General features: G+C 40.5%; 1 protein-coding gene across 1 annotated transcript in view; it reads right to left on the minus strand.

Annotated features, from left to right (window-relative positions):
* The window catches only part of LOC123516664 (E3 UFM1-protein ligase 1-like), a 51,820-nt gene extending 29,287 nt beyond the window's left edge, over positions 1 to 22,533 (minus strand). The window contains exons 1-7 of the mRNA XM_045276264.1: positions 22,377 to 22,533; positions 14,983 to 15,128; positions 11,804 to 12,045; positions 11,456 to 11,645; positions 11,109 to 11,258; positions 3,024 to 3,199; positions 2,289 to 2,507 (exon numbers count right to left, since the gene is read on the minus strand). Coding sequence (XP_045132199.1) covers positions 2,289 to 2,507; positions 3,024 to 3,199; positions 11,109 to 11,258; positions 11,456 to 11,645; positions 11,804 to 12,045; positions 14,983 to 15,128; positions 22,377 to 22,456 — 1,203 coding nt within the window. The 5' untranslated portion in view covers positions 22,457 to 22,533. The remainder of the gene's footprint in view (positions 1 to 2,288; positions 2,508 to 3,023; positions 3,200 to 11,108; positions 11,259 to 11,455; positions 11,646 to 11,803; positions 12,046 to 14,982; positions 15,129 to 22,376) is intronic.
* Positions 22,534 to 25,126: the final 2,593 nt, after the last annotated feature.

Here is a 25,126-nt window from a genome sequence, read left to right on the forward strand (position 1 = left end):
GCCAGAGCTACACAACAGCTGTCTAGCGTCACAAATCAGTGCCACTATGTGGGGCCCCGTTATAGCAGAGAGGATAACGCCGAGGAAGCTACAGTAGAGCGCGCCGGTAACATCACCATGCCCAGGAAAAACAGGAGAAAATCGTGGTGGCACGGAGATTATGTTATGTAATATTTTTCGTATGTTCCTGTTTCTATTTTCTTTTGTGCTTATGTTTTGTTTTGTTGTTGTGTGATAGCCGGGTTGGCTATCACAAAACAACTGGCTCGCCTGTCAGCGAGCCGTTTAACCGCGTTCGTCCCCCAAAATACCGTTTGTCCCCTGGGTCAATATATTGACAAATTTTTTGGTCATCTCCCGAATTGTTCGTCCTTAGAGTTTTGTATGAGGTACAATGATGCGTCAAGATCTTGCCTGCACATGAAGGGGGCGTGAGGTGGGAACTCATGCCCCTCATCCCCCTCCAAGCCTGTTGGGATCCCGTCATGCTTCTCTGAGTTGTGTTGTGCCCCGCCAGGGCCTGGGGACGTTGAGGCACCCGAATCCTGCCACCCAAAACAAGATGGGCGAGGAGAGCCAAGCAGGACACGCTGATCATACGCATCGACGAGAAAAAGATCACCTCTAGGACAACAGCTGTCTGTGCGTGTCAGGTCAGTCCGGGGACGAGTCACATCAGCCGAAACAGAGGCAACATGGCCGCTGTGAAGGCTTGTACGAGCAGGACAGTGGGTTTGTTGGGCCGTAGAGGGGTTGTCAGACACTGGGCCCCTGTTGGTTGAAAGGACAGAGGAGGCAGCCTGTGGGTAAGGCATGAGCATGCCATCCTGTGGATGGGGAGACAAGGCTGGGCCTTCACCCAAGGCCATGGGGGGGGTGGGGCAGGCTTACTGTGCCAGCCCACCTCCCCCCAGTCCCCTCCCCCACCGACTGGTCCCGAGAAGGGGGGTAGCCGGACACCACTGAGGTGGGACGGGACTTCTTGATCCTCCTAGCGTCATCCTTAGGTGGACATGAATGCTTAAGGGGCACCTCTAGTCCTCAGATAGCCCCCCCCTGGCCAACTGACTTGGTGTGACTGCACACACCTTTTTGCATCAGGACTCTGGGGGGGTGAGACACTGAACTGCATCAGGTCTGGGTCCAAAGATGAGGGCACAGCTGGAAGAGAGGGGTCAGTAGCGGGGGAGGCAAAGAACCACGCAAATCTCCTATCTGAGAAGCAACAAGAGTGTTAACAGAAGCAAGCACCTCCTCCTGCCAAGACTTCAAAAATAAAGAGCCCTGCTGGGAAGCCGAATCCCCAGCTGTGAGCTCATCCTAGGAAAAAACACTATCATCCTGAAACGAAATCTCCGAACCACCATGAATGTTGGACAAAACAGAGGCAGCCGGTGAATCCCTTGTCCCCTGAACAGAAAGAGGTGCCTTAACTGACTGCAATGTGCATATGTCACAGGAGACATGACAAAAGGGTTGGGCAACAGAACTATAGGAATGTTTTGCCTTGGCGCACCTCCTGCACCTCAAACCACACTGGTACTTATGCGTGGCGAGGACTTTATCACTGCTCCAAGTAGAACACTCACCACACCTCTTACCTGGGTTGCAGATATCCCAGCAATTAACACAAACAGAATCAGGGTCCTGGAGGAAACTGCCCAAGACCCTGGTGCAGTCTGGTCTTGAGCAAACCCATCTAGAAGACTTAGAAGATGACTGAAAGCCAGAAGAACCAGGCGTGGAAGTAGCCACGTCCGTCAGCAAACCACTCTCCTGAGCAGCAGCAGGCTGCTCTGGACGAGCATGCTGCCCATTAAGGTCCTCCGCCATGAAAACAGGAAGAAACCGGCAGAGAAAGCACTTGAAAAGTTCAAGAAGCAAAACAGGGATGGAAGCACAGCACGTGAGAACACAATGCACACCGAGAATTGACTGAGGGGCAGCGCAGCCGATTCCATCAGCAGTGTCGGGTACCAAGCTGGCAGGCATAGCGCCAGGCAGAATTTTTTGAAATCTCGACGATTGAAAGTAAGTGAAACAGTGGAACTGCTAGTTGTTTGTATGAAAAACAGGTGTCTGTGATAAAAAAATATTGAAAAAAAAAAAAAAAAAAAATATATATATATATATATATATATATATATATATATATATATATATATATATATATATATATATATAGATAGAGAGAGAGAGAGAGAGAGAGAGAGAGAGAGAGAGAGAGAGAGAGAGAGAGAGAGAGAGACTGCTGATTAAAATCAAAACCTTATAGGTAGAAAACTTACTTGTTTTTTGAATGCTCCTTTTTCAACCACTTCCTTGGCTTTTTTGGGCATCATCTGTTGTAAATGATTGGAGAGTTTGGTCAGTAGCTGGTCACTGACAACAATAGTATCAGCAAAGACCTTTGCGTAGGCTGTAGATTTTTTGTCTTGTCTCCGTTTCAAGGCAATGTCCACAAGCTGGTGACCTACATCTGGACTAAACACCGTAGGTAACAGTGGCTGAAAAGAAAGATACCATATTTTTAAATAATAAAAAAGTATGAATTGTAAAAATATTCGAAAATACTTGATATACATGAAAATCATACACATTGTTTGATATAAAATTACTTCCATGATTGCCAGGAGCTCAAATGTTTACTGAAGGAAACAGTACAGAAATTTTCTATATCAAGTTACTACCACCAGCAATAGCAGCAGTAAGCATATTTTAGACCGTTACGGGTTTTAAGGCAAGTGAGCAAACCTCCATTTGGACTCTCTCTTTTCCTGACCAAGACTAAGGAATGACAGTGTACCAACTGTATTGTAAACAACTGAAACAAGGGCATGAAAGCAAAAGAGAAGAGGAGACTGAATGTAATGAAGACAAGAGTGACAAAAGTCAACTATCCACCAGTACTGCTGCAAAAGCAACATCCCCAAAACACTATCAGAATGGAGAATATCTAACCCTTAATACGATAAGATCAGTTCATCAGTACATCTAAGTTAAACATAAAATGTCATACTTACATAAATATCCACCCAGCTACTAGACACCAGAGCATCATCTATGGCAGCATCTATCTGATCAATAAGACTCGGCCCCACACACACATTTCCTACAAAGGTCAGATCCTCATCTTTAAAGCGACGGCGAATGTGGCTCTCAGGATCACTGATATCAAGGCGCCGGAGAGCTTCAAAGTCTGTTGTACAAACAAAGAATATCAAGCTAAATGCTGCTAACTGCATCATCATGTGAAAATGAAGTTGTATGATGATGGGAATGTCACATTTTCTTTTCCTTCCTACTCACTTGGTCATAACATATAAATATTTATTAAGCCAGACTAAACTGGCAATGCACAAACATAGTCTTAGCTATAGACTCCTGACACTTGATGTTTGTCAGCTGATCTGCTGAATTATTAGAAATATTAGGTGGGCAAAGTCTCAAAACAAAGAAAAAGATGTAATGAGTTTATTTTTTTTACCTAACCTCACCAAATTTTGCATGTAGATTTCCATTAGCAATGTGCATAGATTCTTTTTTTTATGTTTGTACTTTTTTTTCCTGTATGTGATTATATGATAAACAAAACTTTCTCTTTTATTTCATTCAGATCCTTTTATGTTGCTAGAGGAATGGCAGAGGAGTATGAGATAAATGAGGCTAGTAGAAATTATTATTAGATAAATATGTCAAAGCTTGATTTGTTTGTGTTTGTCTTACTTTATTTAAAGTTACACATTATATATTTTTTTTATATTGTTACTGTTCCAATTAAGCATTTATCCTTATACCTTACCTAACATAAGTTTGCATAGCCACAGCCTACTGTAGACTAGTGGGAGATGGAATAGGATTTCTTGAAATTTTGCAACCTATGTTTATTTGGAGTGAGTGATTTTTGTGTAAAATAATTTTTGTACAAGAAAATAAAATAATATACCATCCTTTTATATCACAAATCATGGTGTTATTCACCAAACTTCCTAAACCAAACCTAATTAAACTGGTAAAAATGAGAGCATCTAAAGGAAGCTAATAAATTTCTAAGAAAGCCTGACAGTGTTATCATTAATTTGTGACACATACTATCATATGAACTTCAAAATAGTCAGCACGAGGTGCTCTAGCCAGTGAGATATGACATGAAAGTAAAGGTTAGTAGTGATTCTAGACAAATATGTATAAAAAAAAAAAGAAAATCTTATCTATTGCATTACTATATAAGCAAAAATCTCACACATCATGTTATGTTTATCCATTACAACAGTTTAATGGAACAAATCCTACAGCCTTGCCATGAATGAAGTAATTGAATGGAATGTTAAGCAGCATAGGAATAAAATAATTCTCAGCAAAAAGAAAATAAAGAAATGAAAATAGGATAGTAATGATAGGAGAGTAATGATGCTGATGAAGGTAAGGAAGAACATGACTAAAGATATATATAGTCCTGAAGATTATACGAGTAACAGGATATTTGTAGACAGAAGCAGAGGAGAATTAATAATTATAAAACACTGGTGAAGATTAGGCTACAGAGAGAGAGAGAGAGAGAGAGAGAGAGAGAGAGAGAGAGAGAGAGAGAGAGAGAGAGAGAGAGAGAGAGAGAGAGAGAGAGAGAGAGAGAGAGAGAGAGAGAGAAGAAAGAAAGAAAGAAAGAAAGAAAGAAAGAAAGAAAGAAAGAAAGAAAGAAAGAAAGAAGGAAGAAGAGAAAGAAAGAGAGAGAGAGAGAGAGAGAGAGAGAGAGAGAGAGAGAGAGAGAGAGAGAGAGAGAGAGAGAGAGAGAGAGAGAGAGAGAGAGAGAGAGAGAGAGAGAGAGAGAGAGAGAGAGAAAGAGAGAGAGAAAAAAGAGAGAGAGAGAGAGAGAGAGAGAGAGAGAGAGAGAGAGAGAGAGAGAGAGAGAGAGAGAGAGAGAGAGAGAGAGAGATTCTTTTTGGGAGCCGCCGTGGTACAGTAGAACCATACGTGCTTTGGGGTCCGAGGGGTCTCCAAGCGCACGGGTTTGAATCCTGTCCACGGTCCGAGTGTAGGTTGGGCTTCCTCACTCTGGGCAACGGTTTCTTAGCGGGTGGGCTTTAAGATAGGAGGTACTCCAAAAAGTATCCCCTTTAGCCCATAAATTTCCGTGAACAGCCCACATGGTATAAAAAAAAATAAATAAAGAGAGAGAGAGAGAGAGAGAGAGAGAGAGAGAGAGAGAGAGAGAGAGAGAGAGAGAGTGTAAACAAAGCTAAGCTCCGCCAACTTTATGGGATTTCTGGACACCAAGGAATCTTTCAACGCTTTTCTGTGACACACAAGTGAGCGAATGTACCGTGAACACTGTGACATCAGTGGCTAGGAGTAGGTTGCTTGGACTTACACTTAAGGAGCTATTTGATCAGTTCCAAACACCCCCTTCGAATCGCTAGCCATTTTTTTGTGCATGCGCACTATGTATCTCTGACGTCACGGTCTCCATAGCAATGGTGTGGTGGGTAAACCATCTACCTTCCGGGCAAGAAGGGGTCCCGCTCCCCACCTGCCACCCACCTATCCATCTCTCTCTCGCTCTCATGGGAGGATGTAAATTTTTTGGCGTTAAAACCCCCTGATCTGGCCTGACTATATCTCTTCCCTCACAAGAACATGGCAACCTCCATCCCCACACACAGTAAAATTGCCTGGGCAGGGCACGCCGGCCATCCTGGTGCCAGATACTGTTGTATATGCAACTACTCGGGAAAAACCTGTAACGCCCTGCACTGGGGAGGACTGTCCCAACACTGTGTTCTGTGTTCTGCTGCCTCAACACAGCGGAATTAAGGTGAGCACAAGGTTTCTCTCGGCCTGTCACCTACGTGGCTATCACGTCCACTGATGCAGACGTCCAGCTGCCCAGCAGTGAGGCCCCAGAAGAGCCTGGAGGAAAGGATGAGCCTGACACGCAGCCTGACACACAGCCTGATGTGCAGAGGAAGGGACGGAAGAGATTGAAGAAGAAAAAATTCAGTACCTCATCCATTCCTCCAGCAAAGAGGAGCTTGCCAGGCAACTTGTACAGCTACGGAGAGAAGCTCAAGCTGTAAAACTGAGCTATAAAAGATACAGAGAGCACACAAAGCTACTCCTGCATCAAAAATAGCTCTAGTAGAAACCTTGAGCCTGATAGCAACGCTCGAGATGGCAGACGAATGAGAGGAAAACCCACAGAGCAGCAACCGGGCGACGAGCGCACTGCCCAGTAAAATAGACAAAAACTGGGAAAAAGTATGCTCTCACTCCCCCTCTTGGCGAAACTGGTGGTCATCAGGGAAGCCACTCAAGCTTAACAAACTTGTTGCCTGCACTCCTTCTTCACCCCTTGAAGAAGACACAAGCAGCAGTGACGGTAACAGCGTGGACAACGGCCGAGCCACCGCTTCAGCCCATGAAGAAGGCACAAGCAGCAGTGGCGGTAACGACGTTGACAACGACAGAGCCATCGCCACTGTCAACACCATCTCTACTTCTAACGACAGCGAGCCCACAGCCCCAACCAGCAACCAGGAGAGAGACAACAGTAGCAGCAGCAACAACCGTCGCCTTCCACGCTTTGTCACAGGCAGAAACAGAGGTGATGCAGGTGGTGTTAAGATCAGAGCTAGCGAAAATGCCCAAGAGGAAACACCAAATCAGCAGCAAAGGAGGCGAGGCACAAATAGGTGTGGACAGCAGGAGAGGGAGCAAAACCCTCCCAACACTACTACCCGTTCCTCGCATCCCCCTCCCTCCACCGCCACTCGCCACCCTCCAAGGCAAGGCAGCTCCAGACACACCCAGCCCACCCAACGACAATGCATCGCTCCTCGACACCATAGAAAAAACGCAGTGTGTGAGTACTGCTCCCGATGCGGCCACACAATTGAGGAGTGCCACTCGAGAGCAGCAGAGCTGAAACAGGAGCAACTTCTGAGAAGGGTAATAGCTGAGGCCAGGCAGCCTGCCCCCGCTTATCTGCCTCCCCCGCCGGGACTAACCCATACCGGGCCCCAGCCTTCTCCCTGAAGTCAACCACATGGATGACAGTGGCCGCCCAATCTTGCCCACCAGGGAAGCCTCTGTAACCAACAACTCAGCTAGAATGACTGAGTCGCCGAGGTCTCGTCACCAGTTGACAGTCCTATCTGCCAACGTGTGTGGTTTCTGCACCAACATAGGCGACCTGACCCACAGCTTTGCCTTGAGGCATCACGTGGACATCGCAGTGGCAACGGAAACCTGGTTAAAGTGAGGTAGAGCCAACCTTCGGCAAGATTGCTGGATACACCCACTGGATCAGGATGGACTGCCAAGGGAGACAAGGAGGAGTGGCAGTATGTTTAAAGGAAGGAGTGCAGGCCCAGACACTTGACATAGTGACACTGCCCAAACGGAGGCACTGTTTCTGGGAGTTGTGCTGGCAGACAGCTCTGCAATCCTACTATGTGCCACGTACCACCCCCCAAGGCAAGGTCCCGCCCTTCTTGACTTCCTGACGGAGCACCTGGACGACCTACTGACACAACACAACTGCAGACACATCCTGATCGTGGGCAACTTAAACCAGGTCAAGAGAGAGAGAGAGAGAGAGAGAGAAGAGAGAGAAGAGAGAGAGAGAGAGAGAGAGAGAGAGAGAGAGAGAGAGAGAGAGAGAGAGAGAGAGAGAGAGAGAGAGAGAGAGAGAGAGAGAGAGAGAGAGAGAGAGAGAGAGAGAGAGAGAGAGAGAGAGAGAGAGAGAGAGAGAGAGAGAGAGAGAGAGAGAGAGAGAGAGAGAGAGAGAGAGAGAGAGAGAGAGAGAGAGAGAGAGAGAGAGAGAGAGAGAGAGAGAGAGAGAGAGAGAGAGAGAGAGAGAGAGAGACACGTCAGGACTATAGCCAAGAAAGCCGCATGGAAACTTAGTTGCATCCGGCGCGTCTCACATCTCCTCGACTCCCAGGAATCTCCACCCTATATGCAGCTCAAGTCCGCCCCCTTATGGAGTATGCCCCTCTCACCTGGTTGTCCTGCCCCCCCTCATACTTAAGCCTTCTAGACAAGATCCAGCATCGAGCACAACGCCTGATACGTCTAAAGGCCCCGCCAGACCAGCCGTCCCCTACCATGCAGCCTCTTCAGCAGCGTCGTGATGTGGCAGGGTTGTGTGTCATCTTCAAGACACATAAGCAAGGCGCCCGCACCTGACTGCACTCCGCCAGCCCTGGGCGCAGCCACATGGCCACACCACCAGAGCTGCCACATCCAGGGTTCACCAACTCGTCGTCCCTTTTGCTAGGACGGAGACCTTCCTTCGCTCCTTCCTTCCACGTTATACGCGAATGTGGAACCATCTGATTATGCAGACACAGCTTCACTACACCACCTCCCTACACACCTTTAAGTCTGCTGCCAATGCATGGATTAAACAACCATAGCATGTAAATAGCACATGTACTGTACGTGTCTGTATAATTGGTAATTTAGTTTTGCATATTTTAGTTGTTCCATGTATTTAATTCCATGTCAAAGATAGTTTTCAGCAACCCTACTGAAACTCTTGACTAACCAATGTATAAAAAAAAAAAAAAAAAAAAAAAAGAGAGAGAGAGAGAGAGAGAGAGAGACGCCCTTGACGACGGCAAGGACATTATAGTGGTTGCTTTGGACATAGCAGGAGCTTTTGATAAAGTATGGCACAGCGGATAACTAGAAAAGCTTTGTGCTAAAGGCATCCAGGGTGGCTTGCTACGACTCCTGGGAAATTACCTGCAGGACTGAAGCCTCAAGGTAGTTGTCAATGGGCAAACATCTGAGTCCCTGCCTGTGGAGGCATCAGTGCCACAGGGTTCAATTCTTGGCCCACTCCTGTGGAATATCTACGTGGATGATCTTCTCCAGCTACTGCCAGGAGTCATGGCCTATGCTGATGACTGCACCCTCTCCTATACCTATCCACGCCAGGACAGTGGGCGGGCTGCTGAGGCCATCAATCAGCAGCTACGAGTGATAAAGGAGTGGGGTGCTCGCTGGCAAGTGACATTCGCGCCGGAGAAGACACAGGCAATGGTTGTCTCTCGGTCCCCAGCCGCCATGGCAGCAATGGCAGGAAAGTTGTCTTTGGCGCTGCTGCTCTCCCACTCCAAGATGACGTCAAGATACTTGGAGTGGAGGTGGATCGAGGGCTGAGGTTTGACAGGCATGTCAAAACCATTGCCAAGAAAGCCTCTCACAGGATCTCCGCTCTCAGAAGGATCGCCAGTTTCCTCGACAGGAAGGGAGACTGCTGCTGTACAAGGCACAGGTGCGGCCCCACCTTGAATACGCAGCTCTCTCCTGGATGTCCTGTGCCGCCACACACAGAAGGAGACTGGACAGCATCCAACGCCGCGCCATACGGCTAGTAGATGCTGCACTACCACCTCACCCAGAGCCTGAGCGTCCTCTTGATTCACTGGAACACCGCAGAGACGTGGCGGCGATCGTAGTGTTCCATAAGGCACAGGTGCAAAGAGTGCCACATCTGGCAGGGCTGCGTCATCCTCTAAGAGTCACCGCACGGAGCACGAGAACGGTGCTCAATGGTGGTGACGCCGTAGAGGTGCCGTGATCCCACGGGTGTCAGCACCAACGCACCTTCGCAGGACGTGTCTCCAGGATGTGGAACTTGTTCACGGCTGCGGTGCCTCACGTCCAGGAGATGAACACTCACAGTGTCAAACTGATGGCACATAAGTGGAGACAGACACTGCCAACTCCTCTGACACTCTTTGTGACGTGACACTTAGTGTAGTGCAGTGTGTGAATAGTGCTAGTGAAGTGAAACGAATAGTGCTCCATTTACATGTTGACCATCTTGTATATTATCTATTTTTAAGTCTTGTAAATATTGTAGAGAAAAAGATTGTAGTACCCTTAGAATAGGTAGCACAGTGCGCCTTTGGGTACATGTTCCTTTGTATAAAGTTATGTTTAAATAAAAAAAGAAGAGAGAGAGAGAGAGAGAGAGAGAGAGAGAGAGAGAGAGAGAGAGAGAGAGAGAGAGAGAGAGAGAGAGAGAGAGAGAGAGAGAGAGAGAGAGAGAGAGAGAGAGAGAGAGAGAGAGAGAGAATAACACACAATTTTTGCATACTTTCAGGAAATCTTGCAAAAGACTGAAGTGGAATCCATGTATGTCTACTACCCATGAGTGAAACTCTGTGATTTGACTGACTGACAAGTTACCACAGAAGTGTTTGTGTAGCACGCAATGTTACAGTTATGATCCTTAATTATTCCATTTTCCACTTGTATAATATTTCATAAAAAATCTGAAGATATCATTGCATTAAGAAAACTTTGTTCTTCAATATGGGATAGTTTACTTTAGTAATTATTACTAAGTTACTAGAAATTGTTGCACTAAACTAGAGTATAATAAACAATGCAGACACTATTTTTTCACTTCAACTCATCATATTTCTGTTAATCACGTATTTGCAAAGGTTTTAATATGATGTTTAGATTCAGCAATCATTCCTGAATGTAACAATATGAAGTAAAATGTACTAAGTAAAGTATGAAGTAATATATCACCCAAATATGAAAGAGTATACAAGGCAGAAAATTTTGCCTGCCTGTGTTTCAGGCTGTTTTGAAACAGGCCCCTGATGCATGTTAAGTATTTGAAGTCTATGTCTCAGCTCAAGAAAAATTTTTTCTCAAAGCCATATTCTTCTAAGCATTGTTTTGAATTGTACTGTCAACAACTTACACAACCATTTGTGATGTGAGGCACCTGTCATCACAGGAACACATAAAAAAAAAAAAAAAAAACTATAGCAGTTATACAGATGAAATGTCAAGGACTGGGAACTGGGTGGTGATAACACTATTTGCAAATTTAAAGTATCCACTGTGCCTTCGGCAAAATCATTTAAAATACAACTAGGGTTACTGTATACTTTTCTTAAATATGTCACAACACAGTAATTACAAGTTCACTACAATCCCAAACTACAAACTTACATTAAGTTACCTGTCATAAAATACTAAAGATAGCAACAGTCTACTCAATATCAATTACAGTAAAAGTAACACATATTTAAGGTTTTTTCTTTATACACTTATTTTGAAAACATTTAACTTACCAAGATATCCATTTTGTTTCAAGAAGTTATCTACCCACTCATTTTGTGTGCGGGAGTAAATGCTGGGTATATACATGGCCCTGTGTACCTGACGGCCTCCGCTGAGAATTCCAGGCACTCTGCCACTGAGGATTAGCTTTTCTGCCATACCTGGGATTTGAATATCATTAGGGTTCTAAAGCACAACAAAAAAAATGGTTATGAAATAAAATGGTAATATATAGTTCAATATATGTAGAGCACCTGAAATGCATACATTACCAATATAGAAATGTATGATATGACAAAAAAAAGCTGTACAATCTCTAAAGAAAAATAACTGTGCTGAAATACTCAACAACACATACTAAAGAATAATCTTTGTTGGAATCCATGTTGAGCAAGAATAGCTGACACCTGTGTAGGCCTGGTGATGGCACTCAAGACGCCTCTAATGTGAGCCCTGTGTCTGGCTACAAAAGCATCAGTAAATATGACTGTTGGGTCATTGGTATCTTGTTGTCCTTGTATAATAGTTCCAAGTCTTTCCACAATGACCTGTTAATGAAAATAGGTAAATAAATACATAGATAAACTAACAATTATATTAGTAAATAATAAATAGCTTTTACTCTTATCTAACCTGCAAAATGAGATAACTAGAATCACTAATGCAAATCCAGTGTTTCAACACAATAAATCAATGATATACTCACTTCCAACATAAAATCCCCAGGCAATTCATAATGCTTAACAAGTTCTGCAATAGTGGTTGAGCCTTCTTGCTGGAGCTTTTCATTGATCTCCTCAGCAATAGAATCCAGATAGTCTTTGCTGATTAACTGACCCAACACAAAACAAAGGCTGGAGTCTGAGTGGGCAAGCACAGAGGCACGCTTCTCTATCACACTGTGATCAACACACAGTGTATCCACCAAATCAACCAAATTCACCCTTCCTGTAAGTATGTTTTCAAGACAAAATGTCAGTTTCATAATCTGAAGCAAATTGCACCTGCATATATTGTCTTATACTAATCACATTGTACTTTTCAAATAACATAAAGAACCATGAATATTTTGTTACACTGTACTGTATGTCAATATATATATATATATATATATATATATATATATATATATATATATATATATATATATATATATATATATATATATATATATATATATATATATATATGTATGGAGCCTTGACTTGTGAGCACCTCTAGTTATAAAAAAGCCAAGATGTGAGCCATCACTCAGTCAATTTTTTGCTATGACTTGCAGGCTAAACTCTGATTTGCAAATTAGCTCCAGGTACATTCCTGCTATAATAGTTGACAAAGCAAACACCACATCCACTTAGCATCCCAGATCCAAAACATTCAGTTTACATTTTTTCTTTCTTCCCATGAAAGCAATTCTTGTGCTTTGCTAGCATTTTGTTTTTTCAAGCATCTTATCAGTTCAATTTCTTCTGTTTGACCATAGTTCTTAACCTAAGCCTATCTCCTCTGCCCTCCACATCCTCCAGCATCTTCTGTTATCCCAAGTTGTCTGATCTCCAATGGAAATAAAGTTTATAAAATCAGTTTATTTATTTATAGTGTCTTTTGTTATATTCTATTATGCTTTTGTACAATGTTTGTTACTTTATGAACTACTTTTCTTATATAAAAATTTATTTTTCTGTGCATTTTTGGGGGAGAGGCTGGAAAGAATCAATGGCATTTCAATTAATTTCAATGGGAGGAAAATATATTTAAGATATGAACAAATCAAGTTATGAGCTCTACCACAGGACAAATTGAACTCATAAGTCAAGGTACCACCGCATATATATATATATATATATATATATATATATATATATATATATATATATATATATATATATATATATATATATATATATATATATATATTATGCGAGAGAGAAATCAGCTAAAGGCAACAAATGATAAAAAAAAAAGGCCCACTTGAAATGCTGATTCTCTAAACGATTGGTAAAGCATTAGCCAAAATTAAGGAACAAATGCCATGAAGCCTCCCTCTTAAAAGAAGTCAAGTTGAAGAAAGATGGAAATACAGAAGCAGGCAGGGAATTCCAGAGTTTACCATAGAAAAGTATGAATGCTTGAGAGTACTGGTTAACTCTTGTGTTAGAGTAAACAGAATAGTGGTGAGAGGAAGAAGAAAGCCTTGTGCAGCAAGGCAACAGGAGGAGGGGAGGCATGCAGTTAACAAGATCATTAGAGCAGTTAGCATGAAAGTAGCCATAAAAGATAGAAATTCTAGAGATGTAACATTTCAGCAGTGAAAAAGAGGCTGAAGGCAGTCAGTCAGAGGATGGGAGTTGATGAGATGAAAAGCTTTTGATTCCACCCTATCTAAAAATAACTGCTAAGTGGAACTCCCCCCAAGCATGTGAAGAGTAATTGATACAAGGATGAATGAGGCCCTTGTACAGTTAGCAGTTGGAGGGACGAGAAAAACTGGCGGAGGCACCATAGAATGCCTAACTTCATAGAAGCTGTTTTAGCAAGAGATAAGATGTGAAGTTTCCAATTAAGATTATGAGTAAAGGACAGACCAAGGGTATCTAGTGTAGAAGATGGAGACAGTTGAGTGCTATTGAAAAAGAGGGGGTAGTTGTCTGGAAGACTGTGTCGAATTGATAGATGGAAGAATTGAGGTTTTGAAGCACTGAACACTACTGGAGGAATTGAATTTTTGAGACATTGAACACTACTAAGTTTCCTCTGCCCTAATCAGAAATCTTAGAAAATTCAGAAGTCAGGTGTTATGTGGCTTCCCTGTGTGATCTGTTGAATTCCTGAAGGGTTGGTCATCTCTGAAAGGACGTGGAAAGATGTAGGGTGGTATCATCAGCATAGGAGTGGATAGGGCAGATAGTTTGGTTAAGAAGATCATTAATGAATAACAGAGAGTGGGTGACAAGACAAAACCCTGAGAGAAGGATAGAAACTGTAGGAGGGCAATTTTGAAATCAAAGTTTTGTGCCAGACTCTATCAAAAGCTTTTGATATGTCTAATGCAACAGCAAAAGTTTCACTGAAATCTCTAAAAGAGGATGACCAAGACTCAGTAAGGAAAACCAGAGCACCACCAGTTGAACGACCTTGACATAAGGCATACTGGTGATCAAGATTGTGAAGTGACATATATTTAAGAATCTTCCTATTGAGGATAAATTAAAAAACTTAAGACAAGCAAAAAATTAAAGCTATAGGACAGTAGTTTGAGGGATTATAAGTCATCCTTTTTAGGAACAAGCTGAATGTAGGCAAACTTCCAGCAAGAAAGAAAGGTAGAAATCGATAGACATAGCTGAAAGAGTTTGACCATGCAAGGTGCAAGCACAGAACCAAATTTTGAGAAAAATAGAAGGGACCCCATCAGGTCCATAACCCTTCCAAGAGTTTAGGCTTTCATACTTATATTTTTGTCATTAATCATTGTAGGCCCTGATGATGCCTTTTGATGGTAAGGCGAAACCTTGGAAAATAATAAAGCAGGAGGAATGAAGATTTCCACGGTGATTTCTGCATTTAATATATATATATATATATATATATATATATATATATATATATATATATATATATATATATATATATATATATATATATATATATATATATATATATATATATATATATATATATATATATATATATATATATATATATATATATATATATATATATATATATATATATATATATATATATATATATATATATATATATATATATATATATATATATATATATATATATATATATATATATATATATATATATATATATATATATATATATATATATATATATATATAATATGTATAAATAACTAAACAACAAACAAACCTCCATGCAGAAAAACTTCATCCTGAATCTCTCTTGAGAGTTGTGCAGGGGTGATGTACTCTTTACCATCATTTGTATGGTAAACATCTAACAATCCTAATTCCCCTAATTTGTTGATTATTTCAACAAAGTTGCGTTCTGACAACCTGAAAAAACATTTCTGATTAGGCAAAATCCAACACAAGTGTCTTTGAGAATATAACAAAGCTGCACATTGAAAACTTAGAAAATATTTCTGATTAGATAAAAACTGTTGTAAAAGACTTAATGAATATAAAAGTACCATTGAAATAAGTGCATTTTTATATAATAAATATGAACTCCACAAAGAAGTATTTACTTTCCAGTTAATTTATAACTTCCATAAAAATGAGTAATGCTGAATGCAGTAGTTTTTGCTCTACATAAATGGAGCAACAGTTTTCCAATCTGAAAATAATTAAATTCAAAGAACAAAATCTCTACATTTTATGTGTTTACTGTATCAGTGAAGCGACTAATCTTTGACAAACACACTGTAGGGAAGATCCTACCTATCTTTGCTAAAGAATGAAATCCTTGAAAAGTAACATTTTATAAGGATGCAAGCTGCTTTTATGAAGTAAAACTAATAAAACTTTTAGGATATCCATGGCCATTATTGTTGAGCCACTTCTCCCTAATTAAATATAATTTATATAAGTAATTAAAAAATATAAATTGCAACCTGGTCTAAAGGAAAATTATCTGTACAATCAAATACATGTTAAAAAATCTTCCACACTGAACAATCACAGCAGGTGACCTCTGGGCAACTTATGTAAATATAATTGGTCATGGGTTCAAGCTTGCATATGTATACAGCAATGTTAACAGTAAAACTCATTACTTTTCTTTTCCCTGTCCCTCTATGGAATACTTTACCTGAAGCAAAACTTCTCATCTATCCAACATCTGCTACACACTTTACTGCTTGATATACTAGTGTGCTGAGGTCACTGGTGGCCTAACGAATGGCAGCATGTGATTGGAGGAATCAGTTCTATAGATACCATGAAATCCTAATATCCCACTACCCACAAATCCCAGTTGTAAACAAAATAAATTTTTTTCAGTGTTTACTCTTGACTGGTGCAGAGCAGGGGTGGAGTAATTGTAATTTAGTGAAATGTAATGAATTACATAAATCACAAATTCAGAATTTCAGCAATCACTTGTAATTGTAATCAATTACATTATAAAAGTAATTTTAAGTTAATTGCAATTATGGAAAATTCTGCCCTGAAGGAACTTGTGTCTGTCCTTGAATCTTTTGAGGATGCCATTGAAGTTATAGGAGAGAAGATAACCATAACTGCTATTGAACAAATCATTCAGGGACTTAAACCTCCACTTGAATATTTAATACAAAACACTCAATTACAGTACTGTGATAAACTGGCTAAAGTACTACTGGCATCTGTAAAAGAAAGATTGGATTCTTATATGGAAATAAGAGATATTCATGTGGTGGCTTTTCTAGACCCTTGGTTTAAACTGGACTGGCTTTCATCACAGGAGCAAAAGGATGAAGTGTTGTTTTCTGTTAAGGAAATGCTTAATTAAAGAACATGAGAACAAGGATTTAGAAATGAATGATAGAAATAAAAGGGATGATTTACCTGAAGGATCTGAACCCAAAAAACCTAGACTAGCAGTTTCCAACATTTTTCCACTTGTGACCCCTTACCCAAAACCTTGAAACCCAACCAACCCTCCTACTATCAGCAGCTTGATTTGCACTTTATTTTTGTTAGGGAAAGAGAAAGAAAAGGTTCTTAAAAAAAATCATTATATAATTATGTGATGATTTATTGGTTGAACACACATACTGAAGCACAGCTGAACAGACACTCAAGCATAAGCATATGTACTTATGTACAAACTGGTATGTAGACACATATTTGCTAGTACAGACACACACACAAACACACATTTACATAGGGACATGCACTAACAGGCACACATACAAAGTCACTGAATGACGTTGGACTGCTGTATTTTCATTTTTTTCTGGAATGAAACAAAAGCAATATAAAATGGAGACTCAATACTAGAACGTCTAAATAGTTGAACTTTTTCAATACTCGAATGCAAAAAGTTCTATTTGATACTCGAAAAAATACTAGATAGTTGAATGTCCACACACGTGGTTATAAACAAAGGCTCCCTGGCCTCTCCCTCCCCTCCCTCCACCAGTTGTGTTGCCGCAGTCATCAGAATAACATTCTTGTGCATTCTGTCTGTAGTTTTTCATTTATAAACTTACATTAACACCAAAGGCTTATTAGTGGTGAAAATATGTGATAATCAAATGGCCGCACATTTAGTCATGGACAAAGCTCTGTCCTCTCCCATCTCGCAGCTGCCACTGTCCCATTCTAATACCGTATTACTGGTAATACCGATAAAACATGCTGGTGCACATCTCTAGTCTTGCCGCAGTCTTGAGGAAAATAACATTCTTCTGCATTCTGTATGAGCTCAAAAACTCTACTTGACGAGTTGAAATCAACAATATCCCAGGCAACTTCTCTTACATTTGTGGCCCCCATGCTAAGGCTTTGCAATCCCCCAGGGGGTCAAGACCCACTAGTTTGGAAACCCTGACCTAGAATTTTCTTTCCTACCAAAATGTTCACCAAAAGTAAAAAATCAACAAGTCAGAGGAAATTTAGGGAAATAATGTCAGTGACTTTTTTGTTAAAACAGTATCTTGAGGAAGAAACTAAACTATCTGATAGTGAGCCAATACTTTATTGGAAAAGAGTGCCACAGTCTTTGAATCCATCAGTTAAAGAACCTTGCAAGAGATGCAATTGGGTGACTACTAATCAGCTTTATCTGAGTGAGTTTCCAGCATTGCAAGAAAATATTCCATAATAATGGAGCTCAGTTGTGGAGCCACTTTATTGATAGTTATGTTAATGATAGTGAAACAGAAATGTTTGACAAACTACCAATCATTTAGATAGGTGTATCTATCTCTGTTTTCTTAGTTTTTAAGAACATAAGAAAATGAGGGAAGCTGCAAAAGGCTGTCAGGCCTACACGTTTCAGTCCCTGTATGAGCAAAGCTACTTAATTCCATCTATCACCCCTATCAATAAACTTGGCTGATCTTCTATTAAAGCTCCCTATTGACTAAGCACTAACAGCATGATTACTATGTACGTTCCATTCATCAATCACTGCTAGAGAACCAATTCCTTCCCATTTCTTTCCTAAACCTGAATTTCTCAAGCTTAAACCCATTATTCTCATTTCTTTCCTAAAAACTTTGCTCAGGTGCCCTTTGTTATAGCCCCTATATCACTTAAATACTTCTATCACATTCCCTCTTAACCTACGTCTCTCTAATCTAAGGAGTGCAAATTTTATTTCTACAGTCTCACTTCATAAGAAATATTCCTTATCTCTTGTAACTTTTTAGACATTCTCTTTTGCACTGATTCTAATATACCTATATCCATCCTATAATGTAGAGACCAGAACTATGCTGCATAATCTAGATGTGGTCTGACCAGTGCCAAATATAATTCTAATATTACTTTGGGAATTATGCTTTTAACACTTAAAAACTAATCCTAGTACCCTATTTGCCTTATTTCTAACCTCTATGCATTGTTTTCATACACCAAATAAAACTCCTAAATTTTTTTCATGTTCTGAGCCTACCAGGGCCTTGTTTATCATGTTCCTTTTGTGTGGATTTCTTATACCTATGCTAAGTACTTTGTATTTGTTAATGTTAAACTACATTTGCCATCTGTCTGTCCATTCATTCATCCTATCTAAATCTGCCTGCAAGGCGATAGCATCCAAGTCTAACCTAATTAATCTACCTACCTTCATGTCATCTGCAAATTTACTAACATCACTACTGACTCCATTAATTATCCAAATCATTAATATATATTAGAAATAACAATGGCCCTATAAGTGATCCCTGTGGCACCCCACTAATTACTTGACCTCAATTAGAATGAAAATCATTTATTATTACTCTGTCGCCCATTATCTAACCACCACTTTATCTATCCTAATATTTTTCTCTCTATCCTGTGGGCCCTAACCTTTTTTCAAGAACCTCTCATGTGGTACCTTATCAATCGCTTTATTAAAATCTAGGTTTAGGATGTCAAACTATCACCATTATCTGCTGCCCCATAAACTTTGCTATACAAACTCAACAAGTTTGTATGGCACAACTTTCCCTTCATTAAGCCATGCTGTGAGTGATTTATCAACTTGTGTTTGTCTAGATGCTCCCTAAAGTTCTTCACTATTATTGACTCCATTAATATACCTACAATTCAAGTTAAACTGAGAGGCCTATAATTAGATGTTATGGTTTTATCTCCTTTCTTGAATATGAATACAACATTGGCTTGTCTCCATATTATCAGTACCTCACCTGCTTAGTGACATGCTAAAGACCAATGCTAACAGCTCATTGACGACCTCCTTGCATTTCTTAAGTACTCTTGGGCAATGGCGGCTCATGTATAGGCACCGCAGAACTGCAGCACCCTATATTTCCACTTGATATTATCAATAATATTCAATTTGATGATTTTTTCTTTCTTTCTTTATACTTGTACAAAATATATTACTTAAGCTTAATGTCAATAGCCATCCCTCAATTTTAAAAAAATAGAAAAATCTTGGAACTGCAGACATCACAGTTCCAGCAGCGTGGAATTTGGCTGATTTGAGCATGTGCACAAAAGCTGCTCGTGGGGCTGTCCTTCCCGCAGTGCTAACCTTGGCACGTTGGTGGAAGGTAGTATCTATTCTTTACTCCAAGTGTTTTGTGCTTAAAAATTATGTATAAAGGAGAAAATTATTCATCTTTTCACACAAATTAAAACAAGAAGAATGAATTTAATCTTTAAATGAATGGATCAAGATTAGACTGTGACAGTTAATATTATAGTAATTAATTTCTTTTTTTCTTTCTTTTAGGATACTATAAGTTTCTAAATAAATTTTCTCATACCTGTGTGTTTGCTTTTACAAAATATTAAAACAAGGGCTAAACATTTTTTGGAGCAGTATCCTTACTCATTTTAGCCACGAGCCACCACTGCTCTTGGATATATTTCATCAGGTCCTGCTGACTCAAATTTCTCTACTCGATCTCCTGTTCAACCATCTCTTTAGTTATGTGAATATCTATCAGCTTATATCACTCTCTTCTGCTCTAAAAAATCTGTTCCCCATCAGGATTTTTCTGCATGCTTTCCTGAGTGAAGACTGTTAAAAAATACTTGTTCATAATTTTACTAATCTCCTCCCCAGAAATAACCAGCTCCCACGAACTGCCTTTAAAGGACCTATTTCTTTATTTTTCATCTTATATACCAGGAAAATCCCTTGAGATCCATCTCTGTCTGGCTGGCTGTCTTCAACCCTTAATTGTATTTACCTTCCTCATAACACCTTAATTGTTCTAATTAGTCTGTTATATTGTGGCCTTAAAACCTCATTTCCTGCCTTTAATCTCATATATATTGTAATTTAATTATTTGTACGAAACTGTAACTGAGAATTTTAATTATAATTACTCCAACACTGGTGCATAACATAACATAACATAAATAATAGGATAACAAAGGGCCACCAGGGCCCATCTAGGTTATCCTGTATCAGTCGCACAGCGACCTCGTCATCAGTACTTAAAGATACACTTACAAGTACACAATACATTATATACTAATTCTAAATATTTGGCCCATTAACAGGGCTAAGTCCTGCAGCGAATTCCTCTACAATCTGTGATCCCCATACATGGGGATCATGTCTTGTTTAACTATAGTAAATTTCTTATAAAACTATCATGCAGCTATACATAATTATAAATCTAATAAATTTAAGTGCTTATCTAATCTGTTTTAAACATTGTCAAACTAGTGCTATTTACAACCCTCTCTGGCAATGCATTCCAGAAGTCTACCACCCTATGACTAAAGAAATATTTTCTTATATCTAACCTGCAGCCTTGCTTTCTAATCTTCCTGCCATGATTTCTAGTCCTACTTCCTCCTCTAAGGTAAAGAAAGATCTCACATCTATGTAGTTTGTATCTGAGAACATTTTAAATAACTCTATCATATCCCTCTTATACATCTCCTCTCAAATGAAAACATGTTTAATTCCTTTAATCTATCTCTATACTCCAGGCGCTTTAATGCTGGTATCATCCTAGTTGCTCTTCTCTGAACTGCTTCTAACATGTTGATATCCTGCCTATAATGGGGTGACCAGGCCTGTATGCAATACTCTAAATGGGGCCTAACATAGGAATTATATAAGCTACGCACCACTTCCTTACTTTTATAACTAACATTTCTATTTATAAAACCCAGGATCCTATTTGCCCTATTTCTTGCTTCTAAACATTGCTTTGAAAATTTCATAGTCCTGTCTATCACTACTCCTAAATCCTTTCCTTCCTCTACTGCCTCTAGCCAACATCCCTCCATCTCATAGCTAAAGTTTGTGTTGTCTTTACCTAAATGCATAACCTGACACTTTTTAGAATTAAACTCCATCTGCCACCTGTCTGCCCATGCTATCAGCCTGTCCAGGTCTCGTTGTATTCTGTAATTGTCCTTTTCACCCTGTACTGCACATACTATCTTAGTATCATCTGCAAACTTTGATACTTTGCTACTAATTCCTATATCTAAATCGTTAATGTACACCAAGAAAAGAAGAGGTCCTAGCACTGAGAGCTCGTTGAACTTAGAAAATACTGAACTTGGCCATCCTCTCGTGTGCTATTACTGCCACAATACATGCATGCCCCACAATTTCTCTATACTTACAGCAAGGTCACCAACCCTCCTCCATGAAACGTGAATTTTGTGCTTGTATTTGATGTGTCTGTGATAGGAAACTCAACCCTAAACCTAGACTAATTAATTCGGTAAATATGTGTAAAAAAAAAAAAACAATAAATCTTTAAATAATCACTGATGCAGTTATCATTTGTGACGTGTGTATAGGACGTTCAAAATTCTCAGTAAGTGGAGCTCTAACTAGTGAGACAAGTAATGAAAATAGCACTGAGTTAGTACTAATTTGAAACAAATACTACGTTGGTCTTGACTCTTAACAACTTTTTGGATGTTTGTGTAATGAGAAGCAAAGGGAGATGAAATACAGACGTAATGCCTTATCAAACCAACTCAAGTCATTCATTTGAAGTAGACTCAACACTCTACAGTGATCCTGGTGTCAAACAGCGAATTTGTCGCAACTCAAACGAACATAATGAAGATCATGAGTTACCAGCTGGCATACAACTCAAACTCATCGTAATATATATACACCATGTTTTTAATATACATAACACACTTTTGTCTTACTTTTGGAGTGTTGAAGCAAACTGGGCTCGCTGAAGATCAGCGGCCAGACGCTTCACCTCTTCCCAATCAGCTGATGACATGATGATACTATCACTATCTATCCACCGGACTGTCACTAACACACGGTGTCCGCGACAGGTGCTGACTGTAAGATTTTGTTGATCCTGATCTTGATGATCAAGATCTTGATCTCAATGCAATGGTGTTTCGGGATCTCTCTTGAGACTGACAATTCCTGTAACTATGGTTGATTGATTGGTACATTTATGGTTGAATTAATAAAGAAATACAACAAAGGAGGAGGGTGGACCTTGCTACCCACCCCCTGGGCAAAGACTTAAGGTTAAAGTATCAAAAATATATAGACAGTATACATAACAAGAATACAAGTACTTAAATAAATAAATACAGATATTGCACATCTTATTGCCTACAGACTGGGAGCGAACTGAAGATATTCCCTGAGTATATCCCTGAAAGAGTGCAAGTGGTTGAGTATAAGAGATGGTCAATGAGTCTATGCAAGTCATGTTGATCTTGTGGCCTAAATTTAACAATGAGAGGACATTCCGTGATATAGTGACGCAGAGTGTCCCCCCTTGGTGCAGCACACAGCACACAGGGCACACCAGGAGAAGCACTGACATCCTAAAAGTATTTGTAGCCTAATCTGAGCCTCATTGCCACCCTGTTGTGTGATGCAGTGTGTCTCCCATAGGTGTAAGCACTACTCTGGGGTCTGGGGGGACACGTGCATAGTGAAGACTAGTGCTACTGCCCCTATGGCAACGCTCCAACTGATCACTAATGCTACTATGTACAAAGTCTTTAATGTTACTCTTAACATAACCCAGAGTGTACTCAGTGCCAGGGTCCACTGTGTTATCTCGGAAGGCACACTGAGCAAAGCGGTCTCCTTTTTCATTAGCGGGATACCCACATGAGAGGGTATCCAGGTGAAATGGACCGTGGCACCAGCACCTTCTAGGGTGTGGATGAGATCAAGACACTTATTAACTAGATCACAGTCCATGGGGGAGGTGGATTGAAGGGCATACAGTGCAGTCTGACTATCAATAAAGAAATATACATTCTTATGGAGAGACGCCACAATATGGAGAGCCTCCAGAACAGCATACGGTTCTGCTCAAGTGGAAGATATGTGTATACTAAAGACAGACAAAAGACAAGCAGAAAAGTTAACAGTATCTTAATATCCTTACATCTACCACTCCACATTCTCTCCAAAAAATGTCTTCACATCCTCAGTCATCCTTTTATACGTCTCTCTACTACCTATAGCAATGGTTCCCAGTCTATGGTTTGTTGTATTTAAGTTAATGCATCAATAAATGTATCAATCAATCACGCGAAGACCTAGGTGGTAAACTATATATATATATATATATATATATATATATATATATATATATATATATATATATATATATATATATATATATGTATTGTTGCGAAGGTGTATTGCAGCAGCCTCCCAGATATGTACGTGTGCCTGTGTGAGTGTGGAGCAGCGTCATAAGAGAGTACATATGGGTAGTACATATGTGCAGACTTTAGCTAAAGGGTGAGCGAGGTGTTGGTTGCTCGTGTTTATGAAACTGTCACACCTTAATGGAAGGGACGCTGAGCTAGGCCTCCATGACGGAGGAGATGTGACCCCGGAGGTCACGGGGAGATAAGAGTGTGTGTGTGTGTGTGTATGGGTGAGGGCACTGGCCAGCCCTGGGATAATTGTCATACGGTACCGTGTAAATAAAGGCATGCATGTGTGAATTGCTTGTAGCCAGCATTATCAGGGATATATTGGTAATTAGCGGTTAAGGTAGATAGCGTTACCTAATAAGCTGAAATAGACTCGTAAGGACATTGCCTGGCAGGTGCGACGGCACAGGAGGCGTGGTTTGTGGGGCATTGTGTGGCACCGACGAGGACAGAGGAAAGGGGAGTGTAGCAAGAGACCTCGAAGGAACAAGTCGTACTCTGGGGAGCAGTCAGAGAGTGAACGAGAGACAGAGACAGTGAAGTGCCTGACGAACTAACAAAGTGTTACCCGTACTTTGTTGCCGTCCCCTGCCCCGTCCTGTTCCCGGTGACTCGTGTATAGTTGCTGTAATATAGAGAAATAAGGAAGAAGTGTTTCCTTCTCCCCACTCTGTGTGACTGAGCTGAGTGAGAGTGGGTGCTATAGAAGCAGACAGCCAGGCCTGAGAGAGCGATCTGCCCGCCGCTCCACCCCAGCCGCGCCGCGCCACCCAGGTAAAGTCCTTCTCCCCGACACACACGCCCCGAATCCCGAGAAGATTGTGAGGCGTCCCCTCCCTGAAGAAGCTGAAGGAGGGTCGCAGCAATATATATATATATATATATATATATATATATATATATATATATATATATATATATATATATATATATCTTTCTTCTTCGTCAGCTGATTATCCCGTTCTTATACGAGGTCGCTGTTTTTTTATGAGGCACCTCCACCTGCCTCTGTCACCAACCATGTTGTTTTGCAGTCCTTTCTCTTTCATGTCTTCTTTTATACAGTCTTTCCATCTAATCTTGGATCTTCCTCTCCTCCTCCTTCCTTGCACTTAGATCCATATCCAGGGCTCTCCTCTCCTCACTTGCTGCATCCCTCCTCATTATGTGCCCGACCATCTTAACCTTGCTTCCTGAGTCTTCTTCGATATCTGGCCTACCTTCACTGTTCCTCTGATCCTTGTATT

Source organism: Portunus trituberculatus, chromosome 41 (genome assembly GCF_017591435.1).
Source record: "Portunus trituberculatus isolate SZX2019 chromosome 41, ASM1759143v1, whole genome shotgun sequence".
Classification (NCBI taxonomy): domain Eukaryota; kingdom Metazoa; phylum Arthropoda; class Malacostraca; order Decapoda; family Portunidae; genus Portunus; species Portunus trituberculatus.